Here is a 19,445-nt window from a genome sequence, read left to right on the forward strand (position 1 = left end):
TGAGTATAATCAAGACAGAGATCGATAGATTTTTGGATACTAAGGGAACTAAGGGATATGGGGATAGTGCAGGAAGGTGGAGATGAGGTAGAAGATCAGCCATGATCTTATTGAATGGCGGAGCAGGCTCAAAGGGCTGAATGGCCTACTCCCGCTCCTATTTCTTATGTTCTGATGTTCTTAAAAGCAGTAGATAATTCTAGAGACTCATTACTGTTTTCATTTCCAAACTCTATTATGTTCCCAGAGCCACCCATACTTCCAAGTTTCTTGGCTGCCTATAAAGGATCCATATTAAACATTGCTGCTACTTTCAGCTCTTGCAACAAGATTCATGGGTTTCTCAGAGCCTCTGTTGTGCTCTGAAACTAACCGATTTTCTGTACAAGAAGTAGACTGGTTTTAGAGCAGGAAGAAATTGGGATATCCATGTTCCCCAGTCGTGTTTGCTTATTCTCCTGCTCTGATTTAGGTTTGCTTCCTTTCTTCCATCTTTTTATATTCATTTTTGGCATTTTGATGGTATGTAAAATTCAAATTCTGATCCCTGGTGATTTAGCATGGATGGGAAGGGTGATCAATGCGCATCCAAGTCACTGGAAGTTTAAGAAAATCAGCCTACTTTCCGCAGCTTCATTACTCTGACTTTGGATTCCAAGGATTGTTATTGTTGGACATCCAAATACCCCTAAACACTAAGCATTGCTGCCACTGGAGCTGTTTTAGATAACCAGAATAACTAGAAAAACATCGACTGCAATAGTTTACGATGCAGACAATTGTTGGTAGCAGTAAATTTTTAATCCCCCCATTACAATTCATTTGGGGTTTGCATTTACTTTTATTCAATGCATGTGATTACCTTTGAGCTTATCATGCTTTTCTCTTAATCTTTTTAACGACGTAAAAGACCTCATTGTAAATCAGCCACTGGCTAGTTCAAGATCCCTCCCCTCGAGTCTCAGTAACTGTTTCAATTGGTCACGTATCCTGTATGAGCTCGCGCAAATAAATAAAAGGATTACTGCAAGAAAACAGCAATGTCCATCTAAAGGATTCCACCTCTTACACCATTTATCTGTTTTATAATAGCTTCTGATAGTAGAAATGGACCTGATCCAGTGAGTATTCAATTAAAAGATGCACTGTTATCAGATGAGAATGGTAAATACCGATAATAAAAGACTTTAAAAGGTTCCATACTAGGAAATTTCTTACCGGCTAGGAGACAGGGGCCTCGCACTAGCATCTCAAAGCTAAATTCATATGGTACTGGGCTGAACACTTGTTCAGTGAAGATCTCTGGTAGACTGCGGTGTTCGCTGCTTAAAGACTTCTCTGGCTTCAACCCTCCTACTCCAAAGCAACCGGTAGAGCGAAAACTGTACATTTATAAAATGTTGGGGGGGAAAAGACATATGCAAGTACAGATGAAAATAAAATTTAGAAAAATCATAATAAAACAAAACCAGTCTGCTAACAATTCCAGTGTCTTGGCCTTGCAGCATCGGGCTCCCAAACACATGGTCCTGGTGCTGGCTGTTGATGGGTGGTTAAAATTCCTGGTTTGGAAATGGCAGGATTACTAATGACTACCAATGCTATATGACTAATGGTGGTCCAAATTAAACTGTATTGGGGTCTAAAGACTCAAATTTGCCCTGTTCAGTAGAAGAAATAGAGGTACGGATACATAGCTAGACAAGTTCTCAATTCCAACCTCACAATATCTAGAGTCTGTTGCTTGAGCCACAACACCAGAATTAGTGATAGAATCATAGAATGGTTACAGCACAGAAGGAGGCCATTCGGCCCGTCGAGCCAATGCCGGCTCTCTGCAAGAGCACTTCAACTAGTCCCACTGCCCCGCCTTTATCCCGTAGCCCTGCAAATTTTTTTCCTTCAGGTACTTATCCAATTCCCCTTTGAAAGCCATGATTGAGTCAGCCTCCACCACCCTTTCAGGCAGTGCATTCCAGATCCTATCCGCTCGCTGCGTAAAAAGGTTTTTCCTCCTGTCGCCTTTGGTTCTTTTGCCAATCACCTTAAATCTGTGTCCTCTGGCTCTCGACCCTTCCGCCAATGGGAACAGTTTCTCTCTATCTACTCTGTTTAGACCTCTCATGATTTTGAACACCTCTATCAAATCTCCTCTGAACCTTCGCTGCTCTAAGGAGAACAACCCCAGCTTCTCTAGTCTATCAACATAACTGAAGTCCCTCATCCTTGGAATCATTCTCGTAAATCTTTTCTGCACTCTCTCTAAGGCCTTCACATCCTTCCTAAAGTGCGGTGCCCAGCATTGGACTCAAAAGTCCAGTTGAGGCCGAACCAGTGTTTTATAAAGGTTCATCATAACTTCCTTGCTTTTGTACTCTATGCCTCTATTTATGAAAACCAGGATCCCGTATGCTTTTTTAACCGCTTTCTCAACTTGCCTTGCCACCTTCAATGATTTGTGCACATATCCCCCCCCAAGTCTCTCTGTTCTGATTTGAATAGTCCTTTTATTTCATTGTGGCAAGGTTATATTCCTGGTGATCTTGTAGTGACTCCATATTCATAACCAGAACAAGAAGAAAATGGATATGATTCAATATCTCCCATGAATTCTAATTACACTGTTCAACATGCATACACAAAAATGTAAACACATTTATATGGCATTCCTCTGTTTGCTATTTAACTTGCAGCGTTAGCCCATTTATTTTGAAAGGGTTAATGCCTCCATTGAAAAGCAGACCAAGCAATTCTACGAACAGCTTAAACGTTTGCATGCTAATGAGTCCAATTGCTTCCACCCAACGAAAACAGGACAGTACGGCTTAAAATGGTGTTGGTCACTTACCACCCTGTTTACGCTAGCGCTCCCGCCACTGTCACCTTGGGTAGGGTCCCGAGAAGGGCGGCTGGAGCATCTGCCTGTTTCAGGCAAGAAGCCTCTTGTAATAAGCAAATTGGGGTCCTATGATGCACACAGGATCCGGATTGCAAATCTGAGGTACCAATGGGCGGACTGTGTTCCCAGGGACACAGTAGTTGGGGAATTTTAGCTCTCCCCGATCAGTGGGAAATGAGCAGGGGAGCAACTGAAATGGAGCTGCTCCATTTCCGGCTGATTCTCCATTTTAGTGCTGCCAATTGTAGCTCCCACTAGACGTGGGACCCGATGGCACTTTAACCCACTCCTGAGCAGGGCATCCACCGTGGCAAAGTCAGAAAGGCATTCTAAGGTAAATTAGAAGGAAATTCCGTGCCTCTGCTGCCCCGAGCTCCCCCCCTCCCCCAGCCACAAGAGCCTTGCAACAACCCCCCAGATATACCTTGTTGTTGGTGCCAGCGAGTGACCTCCGCGCTGCCCAATCTTTACCCCTTCATTGTTTCTTGAGAACCCAGTCAGACTGTTCAAGCATCTTGCTGTACTAGGTGCCATAGACCAATATGAAACTTGGCCGTAAAGCTTCATGTGAGGCAGTAACCTATTAAGACTTACCCCTGTTCATCACTTCTTGTAGACTCAATTTTCCTCTCATTGCTGCAGACCAGAGGCATAAACACAGAAGAGAACACCACCTGCACGGTGCCATTTTGTTGTGTCTGAAGTTCCAGCGTGGTGCTGAGAAATATTGTCATGGTTTCCAGAGAACCAATCAGCCCAGTGCTAACAATGAAGGTTGTTCTATCCATGTCTTCATCCAATATCAGGTGACCTGTGTATTAATATGGTGAAGACTCAAGTTCAGGGTGCTTAGGTATTCATTTCCAAGGCTGTAGAAAGCACACCTAAGTAAGAGAAACTAGGGATCTTCATGGAGAACTACCACCCAAAAATATTTAGGACAGTGAACCTGAACAACCTTTTTTGGGGGGGGGGGGGAAGGAGAGAAAGGATAAATAGTACACTCAAATCATAAGCTATTGTTGTATTCTAATGAGTATGTGGAATGGAGTAATGGGCTTTTAAAAATCTGGTACTGATGTTCGGTAACTGGATTTGTATCTCCCTATGTCACACTGACCTTCAAATTCCAGTTACACAGTGCACTTCAGGAGCCTGGGACTCAGACAAAGCATTTTTAAGAGACTGGAAATTGGTAAAATAAGATGAAAAGTGGGATTAGTTGACAGAATGAAACAAAAATCAGGCAGATTCTACAATGGGCGGGTGATCTGCTCCACTCGGTTACTGCCTGGGCGGTGAAGTTAAAGATACTCCCTCCTCTGTCTGGACAATCGGAAGCCAGTTCCTGAAGGGCACAACACAAAAGCACCAATAATGTTGGCACAAATTGATAGTCTTCCTCAGAGCTTAAAAAAAAAATGACTGGTGTGGGAAATGGCAATAGCCCATTGGTGGTGAGTGCGGTGTCCTTTTGTGGATTAAGGCATATTATTTGGGTGTTGTAGAAGGAGCTCGCGTTTCACTTGTGCTATTAGTCAATACTGTTACGGGGTGAAAAAATTGTCTTCTTGCTCTTTTAAAAAAAATAGTTTTTCCAAAAGTTTACCAACCCACGCCATTTTATATTTTTGTTGCATGGTGCTTGTTGTGCATAGACCAGGGGAATGTATATTTAAGGTTTGTGGCAATTTGTTCAATTTTGGTCCCAGGGGTTTAATTGGGCGGGGTGAGATAAGGACTCTTGCCTACATTACCGGTAGTCTTGCTGGTTGGAATTGCTGCGCTTGTCAACGATCAGGTAGGAAGGTGCTATTGATTTATTTTCCCTCTCCTGTGCCCCTCGGGATCTTCCTCTTGGGATGTGGTTTGAATGTTGGGCAGGGGTTGTGTTGTGTGAGCTTTCAAGGATAGGGCCAAACTACCACTTCTTTCCTGAAATAGTAATGTACTTCAACTTGAAGAGTATGAAAATTCACTCAGGAAGAACTGTTCCCATATGAGCCAGAACTGAGTAAAGAAGTAATGATCAATGTGTACCAAACATTGGTTACGCCACATTTAGAGTATTGTGTGTAGTTATAGAAAGGATATTAAGACATAGAGCGTGTATGGCATAGATTCACAAGAATGATACCAGGGTTTGGAAACTATGGTTATGAGGAGAGACTCAAGATACTGGGACTATTACCATCGGGGCAGAGAAGGCTAAGAGGAGATTTAATAGAAGTTATATACATTTTGAATGGCTTTGATGGAGTGAATAGGGAAAGACTATTTCCTCTGGGTGGGGAGCCATTGATGAGGGGTCATCAATTTAAAACTGTCACTAGGAAAAAAAAACTAAGAGAGTCAGGGCAGAGGTTAGGAGAAATTTCTTTACACAATGGGTTGTTGGAACATGGAATGCTTTGCCACCTGAAGCATTTGAAGCAGAAGGAGATACATGGCCCTGGGGAGATCATGGGTCAGTGGGATTAGTTTTGGATTGTTTTAGCAAAGAGCCTGCACAGACGCAATGGGCCAAATAGCCTCCTTCTCCTCCTGTTAATATATATGGTCCAAGTTATATAGGTGTCAGATTCGGCAGATGAGAAACAGTTGAGCAATTGCACCTTTTAGATTTAGTACAGATCCATTCAAATCAGACAACACTTGAGGCCAAAGTAAGTGCAGGTTGTGGTTTATTCAGACTGTTAAGGGGAGTATTTTGCTAAAGCACTGATTAATTATGTATTTTAGACTGGAGTGGTGTGTTTTCTTTTCTGGTTTATTGCCATATCTGCAACTGATCCATTACTAGATTAATACATGCAAATGTTTTAATTAATAATCATTTGTATCCAAGATCAATTGAGCAGTGGACTTCCGTAACCTCAAGCTATTCCTCTAATAATTTCAGTGGGCAAAATTTAAACTCTAACCCAATGGAAATCTACTGTTTGAGATGGGGAATGTAGTTGTACACACATACTTTGAAATGTTATTTGCCAAAGAGGACTAAGTTCATAAAGAGAGTGTTCTTCTTCGCTTGGAATTCTTCCTATTAAGAAACTATACTGTATAGTATAAGAGATTTATTGGACATGCCTTGAACTAGTTCTGACACCGTAAAACCCATTCAGGTATTCAGAATGCTGAAAAAATAGCACTCAAAAGATTCAACTCAATTATCAAAGTGCAAAAATAAGCACCGTATTATACAAACTTTGAATTAGTTTAGTGGCCCCAGGATTCTTTACAGAAGCCATCAGATGAGATTATAATTGGAATGTAATCTGCCGCCATGATTTACCGTTGTTACACTGTAGAGCCAGGTTGGCATGGCTACAGCAGTCAAAACAGCAGTCTTCTGTTCTTCCCCGATTCTTTATCTGAATTGTTACCAATCTTCCGGCTGTCGAGGCTTCAAATGCAACCACCGTCTCTGACTCCTCCAACAGGTAAACAAACAGACCTAGAAAAAGGACTAAGCTTTTTTAAAAATTCTAATGTATATGTTAAGAATTATGTTCATGGAATAAAGGTTCATGGATTAATTTTAACAGCACAAATCAATATTTAGAAAATTCTGTTAGCTGCACACAGAGAGACAGGGGAGCTGCTCATACAGAGGAAGCGCTCGAGAGCTATTCATGCAGGTCTCTGAACCACAAACATGGGAAAATAGATCAAAAGGGACCATTTAACAGGAGGCAAAGGTCTGGAAAAAAAAACTTCCTACAAATGGGCATAAAGCTAATGTAGTTACAGTATTCTCTAGTGAATTTTTATGAGATTTAAATTTAATTATATTGGACACATTGATCTGTGGTTTGCAATCCAAGCAGTTATGCCAGGATCACACCCATCAGTGCTCTCCAGCGCTGATCCCATTGGAATCCGTGGGATCACCGGGAGGGCATGGGGCCAGTAGGTGCCTGTGCTACGATGGGTGCATCTCCCGCACCCGCTTCCCTCACATGGCCAAATAATTCAGCACCTGCCCACCATGGAGAACCTGCCCACACCCCCCGCCCCTCCGCCCCCGCCCCTCCACCTCAGCAGCTCAGTGTAAGGGGGCTGAACCAATTTTTTTTATAACAAAAGCAGAGGCTTCCCTGGCCTGAAAATGAAAAAGGCTTGCGTTTATAGAGCGCACTTCTGGAGCCTGACAGGCCTATCTCGGTGTTCCAGCCTCCGGTGTTACACCAGGGCCCTTCTGAGCTAGGGAAGCATGAAATCCCAGCGTAAGGAGTCCCTGCCCCCAGCTCCATCCACCTGCCATCACTGGCTTTATAGGAACCAGACGAAGGTTCTGCCACTTTCAAGGCCGAACAAGGTTGGTACAACTGGGTTCCACCATTTTTCTAGTCGTTTTCACCAGACTTCTAGTAGAGTTAAGGTGAGAGTCAAATGGAAAATTTGAAGAACTTCAGGGCCATTTTTACAATGATTAGTCATAGAGTCATATGGCACAGAAGGAGGCCATTCAGCCCATCGAGGCTGCGCCAGCTCTCTGTAGAGCAATCCAGTCAGTCCCATTCCCCCACTCTATCCCCGTAGCCCTGCAAGTTTGAGTGTCTCCGCTTCCACCACTTCCATCGGCAGCGAATTCCAGGTCCTCACCACTCGCTGCGTAAAAAGTTTTTCCTCACGTCCCCTCTGTATCTCTTGCCCAAAACCTTAAATCTGTGTCCCCTAGTCCTTGTACCATCAACTAGTGGGACAGCCTTTCCCCGTCTAGCCTATCCAAACATGTCATAATCTTGTACACCTCGATCAAATCACCCCTCAACCTCCTTTGATCCAATGAAAACAAATCCAGCTTCTCCAACCTGTCCTTGGAGCTAAGATCCCCCATCCCTGGAACCATTCTGGTAAATCTCCTCTGCACCCTAAATTAGTAAATTATTATTTTTGTCAAGTCTTATTGTAATTCAGTTTTCCTAATCAAAACAAACAATAAGAGGAAAACCGTTGCATAAAAAAGGACAACATCGCCATATTGGAGAATTTTCAGGCTGGCTAATTTTCCGGAATAGCCAACACTAAACGTTTATTATTATGTCTGCCACTGGGCTCAGTTTGTGTTGCCTAAATCACTATAGGCTCCATTTTGCAAGGCTAGTAACATGTGTTCTGCAAATGGCTGGCTTCTTGGAGGGGGCTGTGTTTAATTTTGTGGGTCATCTCATTAGAATAGTAAGCATAAGCCCCCAGCACAGCTTTGGCCTTGCACCAGCAACTAACAAGGAGGGATGTACAAAATCTAACCAGCAGGTACAAACTTAATCTGTGCATTTAAAGATAAATTACTGCATATGGGGATACATATTGTTTTAACCTTTATAAAGCTTCTAAATGTGCTCGCTGACCTACATTTGCTCCCGGTTAAGCAACGCCTCAATTTTAAAATTCTCATCCTTGGTTTCAAAGCTCTCCATGGCCTCGCCCCTCCATATCTCTGTAATCTCCTCCAGCCCCACAACCCCCTCACCCCCCCCCCCGAGATATCTGCACTCCTTCAATTCTGCCCGCTTGAGCATCCCTGATTATAATCGCTCAACCATTGGTGACTGTGCCTTCAGCTGCCAAGGCCCTAGGCTCTGGAATTCCCTCCCTAAACCTCTCCGCCTCTCTACCTCTCTTTCCTCCTTTAAAATGCTCCTTAAAACCTACCTCTTTGACCAAGCTTTTGGTCATCTACCCTAACTTCTCCTTATGTGGCTCGGTGTCAATTTCTTTTGGTCTTAAAACACCCCTGTGAAACGCCTTGGGATGTTTTACTACGTTAAAGGCGCTATATAAATACAAGTTGCTGTTGTTGTTTTAAATATTAGTCAGGCTTTGCAAGGCTTGGCGATGGGAGGTGGAGGGGGAAAAGAAAAAGTGCCAGGCAAGAATGAGATGAAAGGAAACGCTTTGTGGAGGCTGTGGACAAGTGACTTACATTTATTTTATTACTAGCAGATCTTCCCCATGGCATTTCTCACAGGAAGTTGGAGGATATTCTGTTTATAATGACAGGAATACTGTATTTGTTTCACAGTAAACTGCCTTATTTTGTTATTATGATGGTGCGTGTTTATGTCTTGATAGGCCTTTCCTAATAGAAATAAAGGCATGGCGCGGAGGGAAGCTGTCTGCTGCTGAAGTGGAGCAAAGTCTGCTCTGGCCTGGCCTGACTTGTCCCTTGAAGCCAAAACTTAAATGATGTAAATAAGCACATCCTGAGGTCAACTGACAATCTGTTCTGTTGCGATTTGCTCCTGTTGAATAAATATGATGTGGAAATGCCGGTGTTGGACTGGGGTGGACAAACGTAAGAGGTCACACAACACCAGGTTATAGTCCAACAGCTTTATTTGAAATCACAAGCTTTCGGAGCGCTGCTCCTTCGTCAGGTGAAGTGGAGAGATGCCTATAGACACAGCATATATAGTCAGAGAATACTGCCAGATGATTACAGGTAATCTTTCTAACTGCCCTTTATCACACCTCGGCAGAGAGATAATCACAGCAATCAAAGGTGTGAATGGTGTCCAAACAGGTCAGTCAGGAAAACATTACATCAAAGAACAATGAGGTGGGTCACAAGGGGTCAAATGTTGCAGATGCTGGGGTCTGTATGAAAAACAAAAAACAAACAAAAAACTATTTTTTTTGCTGGAAATCACAGCATCTGTGTAGAGAGAACAAACCAATGACGACTCGAGTCTGGATGACTCTACGTCAGGTGGGGTTACATGTAGTGTGACATGAACCCAAGATCCCGGTTGAGGCCATCCTCATGAGTGCAGAACTTGGCTATCAGTTTCTGCTCTACAATTTTGCGTTGTCATGTGTCTCGAAGGCCGCCTTGGAGAATGCTTACCCGAAGATCGAAGGTTGAATGTCCTTGACTGCTGAAGTGTTCCCCGACTGGGAGGGAACACTCCTGCCTGGCAATTATTGTGTGGTGTCCGTTCATCCATTGTCACAGTGTCTGCATGGTTTTGCCGATGTACCATGCTCCGGGGCATCCTTTCCTGCAACGTATGAGGTAGACAACGTTGGCCGAGTCACATGAGTATGTACCATGTACCTGGTGGGTGGTGTCCTCACATGTGATGATGGTATCTGTGTTGATGATCTGGCATGTCTTGCAGAGGTTGCCATGGCAGGGTTGTGTGGTGTCATGGTCGCTGTTCTCCTGAAGGCTGGGTAATTTGCTGCGAACGATGGTCTGTTTGAGGTTAGGCGGCTGTTTGAAGGCGAGTAATGGAGGCGTGGGGATGGCCTTAGTGAGGTGTTTGTCGTCATCGATGACATGTTGAAGGCTGTGAAGAACATGGCGTAGTTTCTCCGCTCCGGGGAAGTACTGGACGACGAAGGGTACTTGATATACCTATCAATTCGTCCAATAAAAAGCGACGAGTTAGGAACGTAACTAAAGGTTTTTATTGACTAAATAACAGAGCCCACCCTCGTGGGTGATCGGGTCCAACAAGGAGGAATACCAGCCAGTCGACTACCTTTATACCTGGGCAGGTAGGTGGAGCCATGGGCGGAGTCGGAGGTGGTCAGCCCAGGTATAACAGCGCGACAAGAGGCAGTGTCCTCCCGCCCGTCTGGGTAAGCCACGTAGGCGTACTGGGGGTTGGCGTGCAGGAGGTTCACCCTCTCGACCAGGGGGTCTGTTTTATGGGCCCTCACGTGCTTTCGCAGCAAGACGGGCCCCGGAGAGGTCAGCCAGGTTGGTAGAGTGGTTCCCGTAGTCGACTTCCTGGGGAAAACAAACATTCGTTCATGGGGGGTGGCGTTAACGGCAGTGCAAAGTAGTGACCGGATGGAGTGCAGCGCTGTCGGGAGGACTTCCTGCCAGCGGGAGGTTGGGAGGCCCTTAGACTTTAAGGCTAAGAGGACGGCCTTCCATACCGTCGCGTTCTCTCTTTCCACCTGGCCGTTCCCTCGGGGGTTGTAGCTGGTGGTCCTACTTGCTGCAATACCTCTCGCTAGTAGGAACTGACGGAGTTCCTCGCTCATGAAAGAGGAGCCCCGGTCACTATGTATATAGTTTGGGAACCCGAACAAGGCGAAGAGGTCGTTCAGGCATTTAATGACCATGGTACTGGTCATGTCTGGGCAGGGGAAGGCAAAGGGGAAACGGGAGTACTCATCAACAATGTTGAGGAAGTACACATTACGGTCAGAGGACGGGAGGGGCCCCTTAAAGTCGATGCTCAGGCGCTCGAAGGGGCGGGTGGCCTTGATCAGGCTTGCTCTGTCTGGCCTAAAGAAGTGCGGTTTGCACTCGGCACAGGTCTGGCAGTTCCTGGTTATGGTCCTGACCTCCTCGATGGAGTAGGGCAGGTTGCGGGCCTTAATGAAGTGGTAAAGTCTGGTGACCCCGGGGTGGCAGAGGTCGTTGTGGAGGGTCTGAAGTCTATCACTTTGCGCGCTGGCGCATGTAATTCGTGACAGAGCATCGGGGGGTTCGTTCAGCTTACCTGGCCGGTACAAGATATCATAATCGTAGGTGGAGAGCTCGATTCTCCACCTCAAGATCTTGTCATTCTTGATTTTGCCCCTCAGCTTGTTATTAAACATAAAAGCGACCGAACGTTGGTCGGTAAGGAGGGTAAATCGTTTGCCTGCCAGGTAGTGCCTCCAGCGTCGTACCGCCTCCACAATCGCCTGGGCCTCCTTCTCGACCGACGAGTGTCGGATCTCAGGGCCCTGTAGGGTCCTTGAGAAGAAGGCCACCGGTCTCCCCTCCTGGTTAAGGGTGGCGGCTAGGGCGAAGTCGGATGCATCGCTCTCGACTTGGAAGGGGATGGACTCATCCACTGCGTGCATAGTGGCCTTGGCAATGTCTCCTTTAATGAGGGAGAAGGCTGCGCACGCTTCCTCCGTAAGGGGGAAGGATGTGGACTTCATGAGGGGTCTGGCTTTGTCCGCATAATTGGGCACCCATTGGGCATAGTAGGCGAAGAGCCCCAGGGTTCTCTTAAGTGCCTTAGGGCAGTGGGGGAGGGGTAGCTCCATGAGGGGGCGCATTCTTTCGGGGTCGGGGCCGATGAGTCCGTTCTCTACTACACAGCCAAGGATGGCAAGGCGCGAGGTGTTAAACACACATTTCTCCTTATTGTAGGTGAGGTTCAGCCGTTGGGCTGTACGGAGGAATTTCTCCAGATTCACGTCGTGGTCCTGCCGGTCGCGGCCGCAGATGGTGACGTTATCTAGGTAGGGGAATGTGGCCTGCAGTCCGTTCTGGTCAACCATCCGGTCCATCTCCCTTTGGAAGACCGAGACCCCGTTGGTGACACCGAAGGGGACCCTAAGGAAGTGGTATAGGCGCCCATTCGCCTCGAAGGCGGTGTACTGGCGGTCCTCGGGGTGGATAGGGAGTTGGTGGTAGGCCGACTTAAGGTCGATGGTTGAGAATACGCGGTATTGTGCAATCTGATTGACCATGTCAGATATGCGGGGAAGGGGGTATGCGTCCAGCTGGGTGTATCTGTTTATGGTCTGGCTGTAGTCGATGACCAGGCGATTTTTATCGCCGGTCTTAACGACCACGACCTGGGCACGCCAGGGGCTGTTGCTCCCCTCGATGATGCCCTCCTTCAGGAGACGCTGCACCTCAGAGCTAATGAAAGCTCTGTCCCCAGCGCTGTACCGCCTGCTCTTGGTAGCGACGGGTTTGCAGTCGGGGGTGAGGTTAGCGAACAGGGAAGGTGGCGGCACCTTGAGGGTGGATAGGCTGCAGGTGTTACGCGGTGGGCGGTTTAACCTTCGCTGGTTGTCGACTGTGAGTGGGGGGAGGGGTCCACCGTATGCTAGGGTTACACTTTGGAGGTGGGATTGGAAGTCCAGCCCTAGTAGGACGGCAGCGCAGAGCTGGGGGAGGACGAGGAGTTTAAAGTTTTTATACTCTGTACCCTTAACCGACAAGGTCACAGCACAGTAGCCGCTAATGTCCGTGGCGTGGGACCTCGATGCCATCGAGATTCGGTTGCGCGTTGGCAGGACAGGGAGGGAGTAGTGGCTCACCGTGTCTGGGTGGATGAAGCTCTCCGTGCTTCCGCTGTCGAACAGGCAGGTCGTGGCGTGGCCGTTTACTTTGATGTCCATCATCGACTTGGACAGGTGGTGTGGGCGGGCTTGATCCAGAGTGACGGAGGCTAGTGTGTAGGTAAGCGAGTCGTTGTCGTCTGCGGGCGAGGCGGTCGTCGGGTCCGGGGGCCCGGTGGCAGTCGGGCGTGGTGGGTAAAATGGCGTCTCCCACGAGGTAGGACAAAATGGCGGAGAAGATGGCTGCCCCCATAACTCACATGAGGCACTATTGGGGTCGGTTGCCTTGATCAAAGATGGCCGCCCCCATGACTCACGTGTGGGGATACTGGCCTCAGTTGCCGTGAAAGAAGATGGCCGCCCCCACAGTTCGCATGAGGCACTGCTGGCCTCTGAAGATCCGCTCCTGCAGGCCTTAGAGAAGTGGCCTTTCTTCCTGCAGGTTGCGCAGGTAGAGTTCCTGGCTGGGCAGCGCGACCTCGGGTGCTTCTCCTGGCCGCAAAAGAAGCAGCCGGCGGCCCGATCGCGGGTGCCCGATGTCGGAGCCGGTACCGGGGGTGGCGGGCCCGGTCGGGTCCGGGACGCCGATGCTGAGGTAGGTCCCGGGGGCGGCGCTGCGAAGGGTATTGCGGTAGGGGTCGGGCCCGAGTCCCAGGGTCGCGAGCAGTACCTGGAAAACGCCTCCTGGTCCTGATGGGCCACCTCCAGGGAGAGAGCGAGGGCTTCAGCTTTGTCCAGGTCGAGGTCTTTAGCTTCAAGCAGTCTTTGCCGTGAGTAGTCGGACCGTAGGCCTTTCACAAAGGCATCGCGGATATTATCTTCCGTATTTTCAACAGCCGTCACCGCTTTAAAGTCACAGTTCCTGCCGAGTGCTCTTAGCGCCCGTAAAAATTCAGCTACAGACTCTCCTGGCTGTTGCGGGCGGGATCTTAGGAGGTGCCTGGTGTACATGTAATTTACCGGGCTGCGGTACTGCTGTTTCAGTAGGTTGATAGCGGCCTCGTATGTAGTCGTATCCTGGATGAGTGCGTATACTCTCGGGCTCGCTTGGGCGTTCAGAAGTCTTAGTTTGGATCTCTGCGGGGCGCCGGATTCTTCCAGGTAGGATTCGAAGCAGTCCAGCCAGTGTTTGAAGTTGAGGGCTGAGTTTGCTGCCTGTGGGTTTAGATCCAGGTACGGTGGTTTGAGGGCTTGCAGCCAAGCCGGCTGGTGTGGCTGGTGTAGCCCGGTGTCTGAAAGCTGCTGTGGCTGTGCTTCTGGGAGGGCTTCTGGCTGGCCAGTAGTAGACATCTTTAAAATTTAGTCAATAAAATTGATATACCTATCAATTCGTCCAATAAAAAGCGACGAGTTAGGAACATAACTAAAGGTTTTTATTGACTAAATAACAGAGCCCACCCTCGTGGGTGATCGGGTCCAACAAGGAGGAATACCAGCCAGTCGACTACCTTTATACCTGGGCAGGTAGGTGGAGCCATGGGCGGAGTCGGAGGTGGTCAGCCCAGGTATAACAGCGCGACAAGAGGCGACCTCGTATCGTGATACAACAGTGATAACAATACAACAGTGATAACTATAGTGTAACGATAAAAGTGGTTTACCACAGTACTCTGTTGGTTGTGTCCTGTGTTTGTCTTCTGAGGAGGTCTATGCGATTTTTCGCTGTGGCCCGTCGGAACTGTCGATCGACGAGTCGAGCGTCATATCCCATTCTTACGAGGGCATCTTTCAGCGTCTGTAGGTGTCCATCGCGTTCCTCCTCATCTGAGCAAATCCTGTGTATTCGCAGGGCTTGTCCATAGGGGATGGCTTCTTTAACGTGGTTAGGGTGGAAGCTGGAGAAGTGAAGCATCGTGAGGTTGTCCGTGGGCTTGCGGTAGAGTGAAGTGCTGAGGTGTCCATCTTTGATGGAGATTCGTGTGTCCAAGAATGAAACCGATTCTGAGGAATAGTCCATGGTGAGTTTGATGGTGGGATGGAACTTGTTGATGTTATCGTGTAGTCTTTTCAGTGATTCTTCGCCGTGGGTCCATAGGAAGAAAATGTCGTCGATGTATCTGGTGTATAGCATTGGTTGGCGGTCCTGTGCAGCGAAGAAGTCTTGCTCGAACTTGTGCATGAAGATGTTGGTGCAAATTTGGTCCCCATGGCTGTTCCGTGTGTTTGGGTAAAGAACTGATTGTCAAAGGTGAAGACATTGTGGTCAAGGATGAAGCGGATGAGTTGTAGGATGGCGTCTGGAGATTGGCTGTTGTTGGTGTTGAGTACTGAGGCTGTCGCAGCGATGCCGTCATCGTGGGGGATACTGGTATAGAGTGCCGAGACGTCCATCATGGCGAGCAGTGTTCCTGGTTTAACTGGTCCATGGGTGCTGAGTTTCTGTAAGAAGTCTGTAGTGTCGCGACAGAAGCTGGGGGTTCCCTGTACGATGGGTTTCAGGATGCCCTCGACGTATCCAGAGAGGTTCTCACACAAGGTTCCATTGCCTGATACGATAGGACATCCGGGTGTGTGGCTTTGTGTATCTTTGGGAGGCAGTAGAAGTCTCCCACACGGGGAGTACGTGGGATGAGAGCGCGTAGGATGCTTTGAAGGTCTGGATCGAAGGTCTTGATCAGTCTGTTGAGTTGGCGGGTGTGTTCTTTGGTCGGATCTGCAGGTAACTGTCTGTAGTGTTCCTGGTTGTCCAGTTGTCGGTATGCTTCTTTGCAATAGTCCGTTCTGTTCTGTATGACGATGGCTCCTCCTTTGTCTGCTGGTTTGATGACGATGTTGCGGTTGGTTTTGAGAGCGTGGATGGCGTTGCGTTGTGCTCGGGTGACATTCTGGATTGTCTTGTGAGTGTGGCTGATGAATCTGGCGTTGATGCATCTCCTGACAGCTTGAGCATACATGTCAAGCTTAGGGCAGCGACCCTCCGGAGGGGTCCAATTTGTCTCTTTCTTCTTCGGTTGCTGCACTGCGGATCCCTCTGTCTGCTGTTCCGGATCATTGATTGTCTCATTGGGTTCGCTGCTGACATCTTGGGATTTGTGGAAGAATTCCCGGAGCCTCATTCTCCTGATGAATTCCTCTGTGTCTGCCGCGAGACCGATGGGGTCCATTTTGGTGGTGGGGCAGAAATTGAGCCCTCAGCTGAGAACTTCGATTTCGTCTGGTTGCAGGGTGTGGTCGGACAAGTTGACGATGGACTTCCCTGTGGTTTCAACCATGGTACCGGGGGAGGCTTGGTTGCTGCTGGTGGTGATGCCGAGTTTCTCAAGCTTCCTGTTCTTGGTGTGCATGTAGGCAGCATAGTTCTGTTGCCTCATCTGTTTGGCAGTGTCTCGTAGCTGGTCTGCTGTGTCCTGAGCACAGGCTGAGAACATGGACTCTATCTTGGTTTCGAGGTTGCGGCGTCTGCTGTAGAGCTGGTGTACGAGATGGTTGAGGAGTGTGCGAGAGGTATGACGGCAGAGTCTCTCAGCGTAGTCTGTGTTGTAAGTCGACTTGAGTGGGTTCATGATCTATAGTCCTTTTGGGATCTTGTCTGCTTTCTTGCATCTCTGTAGAAACTTGATGTCTGTGTCGATATGCGCGATCTTCTTGGAGATCCTCTCTGCTTTGAGCCAGCAGTTTGTGGTGTCGATAGTAGCCATGATGTGGAGATGCCGGAGTTGGACTGGGGTGGACAAATGTAAGAAGTCACACAACACCAGGTTATAGTCCAACAGCTTTATTTGAAATCACAAGCTTTCGGAGTGCTGCTCCTTCGTCAGGTGAAGTGGCCTTCGAGACACACAACAACGCAAAATCGTCGAGCAGAAACTGATAGCCAAGTTCCGCACTCATGAGGACGGCCTCAACCGGGATCTTGGGTTCAAGTCACGCTACATGTAACCCCACCTGACGTAGAGTCTTCCAGACTCGAGTCGTCGTTGGTTTGTTCTCTCTACACAGATGCGGCCGGACCTACTGTGATTTCCAGCAAAAAAAGTTTTTTGTTTGTTTTTTGTTTTTCATACAGACCCCAGCATCTGCAACATTTGACCCCTTGTGACCCCACCTCATTGTTCTTTGATGTAATGTTTTCCTGATTGACCTGTTTGGACACCATTCACACCTTTGATTGCTGTGATTATCTCTCTGCCGAGGTGTGATAAAGGGCAGTTGGAAAGATTACCTGTAATCATCTGGCAGTATTCTCTGACTATATATGCTGTGCCTATATGCATCTCTCCACTTCACCTGACGAAGGAGCAGCGCTCCGAAAGCTTGTGATTTCAAATAAAGCTGTTGGACTATAACCTGGTGTTGTGTGACTTCTTACATTTGAATAAATATGATACCTGAACCAATCACGTGCAACTGTGACACTTTCAATTGTGATGGACGTGCTTTTATTATACAGATTATAATCGTGTTGTGCCAAAAGTAAAGACTAATTTCACCCACTACTTGTTTTCTTAGGTGGTGGTTCAATACAGAATACATGCTCCATTAGAGATGACACTATATTTGCAGATATTAACTCTGAAGGTCGCATATTGTTAAACCCGTCCAGGTGGGAGTACGTGATGACAAGCTCAGGGTCATTCCTAGCCAGGGGCTGGGGCGGTGAAGGAAAAAGAGTTAACGGTGAGGCAGCAGCAGGTACTTGCAGAAGCTAAGAAGCAAATGGGACCTGTTCCTTCACCAGTTAACCTTAGAGTAGCTCCAGCTTTGGTATCTTATGGTTTCACACAAAGGGAGCCCATACCTTCGTGTTTTCCTAATTCCATATGCTGCCCATATTTTACTAACTCTGATCAGCAGATGTCTCAATAGCACTTTGCCCCTGTGTTTGTTGTGGGCAATGTTGGGATGCACGGTAACAGGGGAATGCATTTTCTTGCTGCTAAGAGCAAAATATATCCCCAGTTAATTCACTCTCAAAAAGAAGTGATCGGAAATTGAAAAAAACTTGGAAAAACAATGTAGTAGTCCCTGACTATCACATTCTGTAAATGTGATAAAATGGTTCCCATTAACTCACAGAGTAGAATTCTCATGGTCAGTACCATCCCCCTTAATGTTTACATGCCTGCCTAAAGAAAACTACTGGGGATAGAGTTTCTGCTTTGGGTGCAATCGGCAATCTGGGTGCAAATTGCACCCAAAATTGTTTTGTTTTGAAATTAGTTTTTTATTTCCTCAAGTTTCCGCTCAAACTCATTTGCGTAGCGCCGAACGTAAAATCTGCCATGAAACATCGCAATCGGGCAGTGTTTTAGAACGTAATATATAAAAAAAAGTGTTGCTTTAAAAAATATTCCTTGATATATTTAAGAGTGGTAACCTGGTGCAGTTTGATTCATACAGCTGAAAATGGGTTCAACGCAAAAAATAAGCATTTTTAATCGGTGTCGTCCACCACCTGTGAGTAACCCGATTTTAAATAACTGAAAATGAATTAAAAAACTATACAGAACCATTTGATGGTTATATTGGTGTACAGTAGTCAGTTTCTTAGTAAATTAAAAAAATTAGATTTAAAAGCTTTTAAAAGGTGCCTAAAAAAAGCTTAATTTTTAGCGCCTGCTCGAAGGCCTGCAAAGGGTGCAATTAGTGGAAACTCGCCATGGCGATTAATTCGATCTGGGACATGGCCAGTTTTGTAGGCGGGGCCAGCTTCTACCGCAATGGGCCATATTTTGTGACCCCCACGGGTGCGTACGAGGTGCGAAGTTCATGCGCAAAAACCCAGAACTTGCGATCTGTCAAGAATCTTAACAGATCCTCCACATCCCCGGGAAGAGGGTCTCCGTGGGCAGAGAGTTGCGCTATTTGCCTAACTTCCGCCCGCTGAATGCCCGTGAAATTCTTATGCCTGGAAAAAGTAGGCATAAAGCCTGCTTTTACCAGCATAAGAGTTTTAAAAAATAGAAAAATAAAATTTTATCACTCATTTATACATTAAAAAACTCTGTCCAATAAGGTAAGCTTATTTTTAGCCCCGTTAAAACATATTAAAAAAAATTAAATTAAATTTCTGTTTAAAATATTTAATTAAATGGCATTTTAATTAATTTTAAATATGTAATTTTTAAAAATTTATTTCATGTGTTCATGTATTTTTTAAGTGATCCCCATTCATACTTATGGGGATTCCGTAAGTATAGAACTCCCATAAGTATGAATGGGGATTCCCTTCTTTTATTGGTTGGGCCTGCCCACGTGATCCCAGGGGCGCTTGCGAACCGCCTGTGCCCCTGGGATATGTGGGCCTCCAGGTACCCAGAGAGGCCCACGAGCGCGAGTCTCCGTACCTCCCGGACCACCAGATAAATCATTGATTTTTTACAAGTTGGAGGCATCCGCCCGGGAAGCCTCCGACCGCAAATTTGGGCCAGTATGTTTTAAACTAGCACAAAAGATTGTGGAAACTCAATCTGCATTGAACATAATTTGCGCTTAAAACTCCCTGATCTTTTGCTCTGGTTTGGCCGATTTTGAGTGAATTGCGCCGAAAAAAAGTGCATCCTAACGG

At 46.9% G+C, this 19,445-nt stretch overlaps 1 protein-coding gene across 3 annotated transcripts in view; it reads right to left on the reverse strand.

The window, feature by feature from the left end:
- Positions 1-19,445, reverse strand: part of vwa5b2 (von Willebrand factor A domain containing 5B2) — a 135,375-nt gene that overhangs the window by 94,276 nt on the left and 21,654 nt on the right. For all 3 annotated transcript variants that reach the window (XM_085990062.1, XM_085990061.1, XM_085990063.1), the window contains exons 3-5: positions 6,195-6,356; positions 3,494-3,710; positions 1,219-1,382 (exon numbers count right to left, since the gene is read on the reverse strand). In XM_085990062.1, coding sequence (XP_085846188.1) covers positions 1,219-1,382; positions 3,494-3,710; positions 6,195-6,356 — 543 coding nt within the window. The remainder of the gene's footprint in view (positions 1-1,218; positions 1,383-3,493; positions 3,711-6,194; positions 6,357-19,445) is intronic.

The sequence above is a fragment of the Somniosus microcephalus genome, chromosome 6, assembly GCF_052327205.1.
Source record: "Somniosus microcephalus isolate GS21.2 chromosome 6, FLI_Smic_1.0, whole genome shotgun sequence".
NCBI lineage: Eukaryota > Metazoa > Chordata > Chondrichthyes > Squaliformes > Somniosidae > Somniosus > Somniosus microcephalus.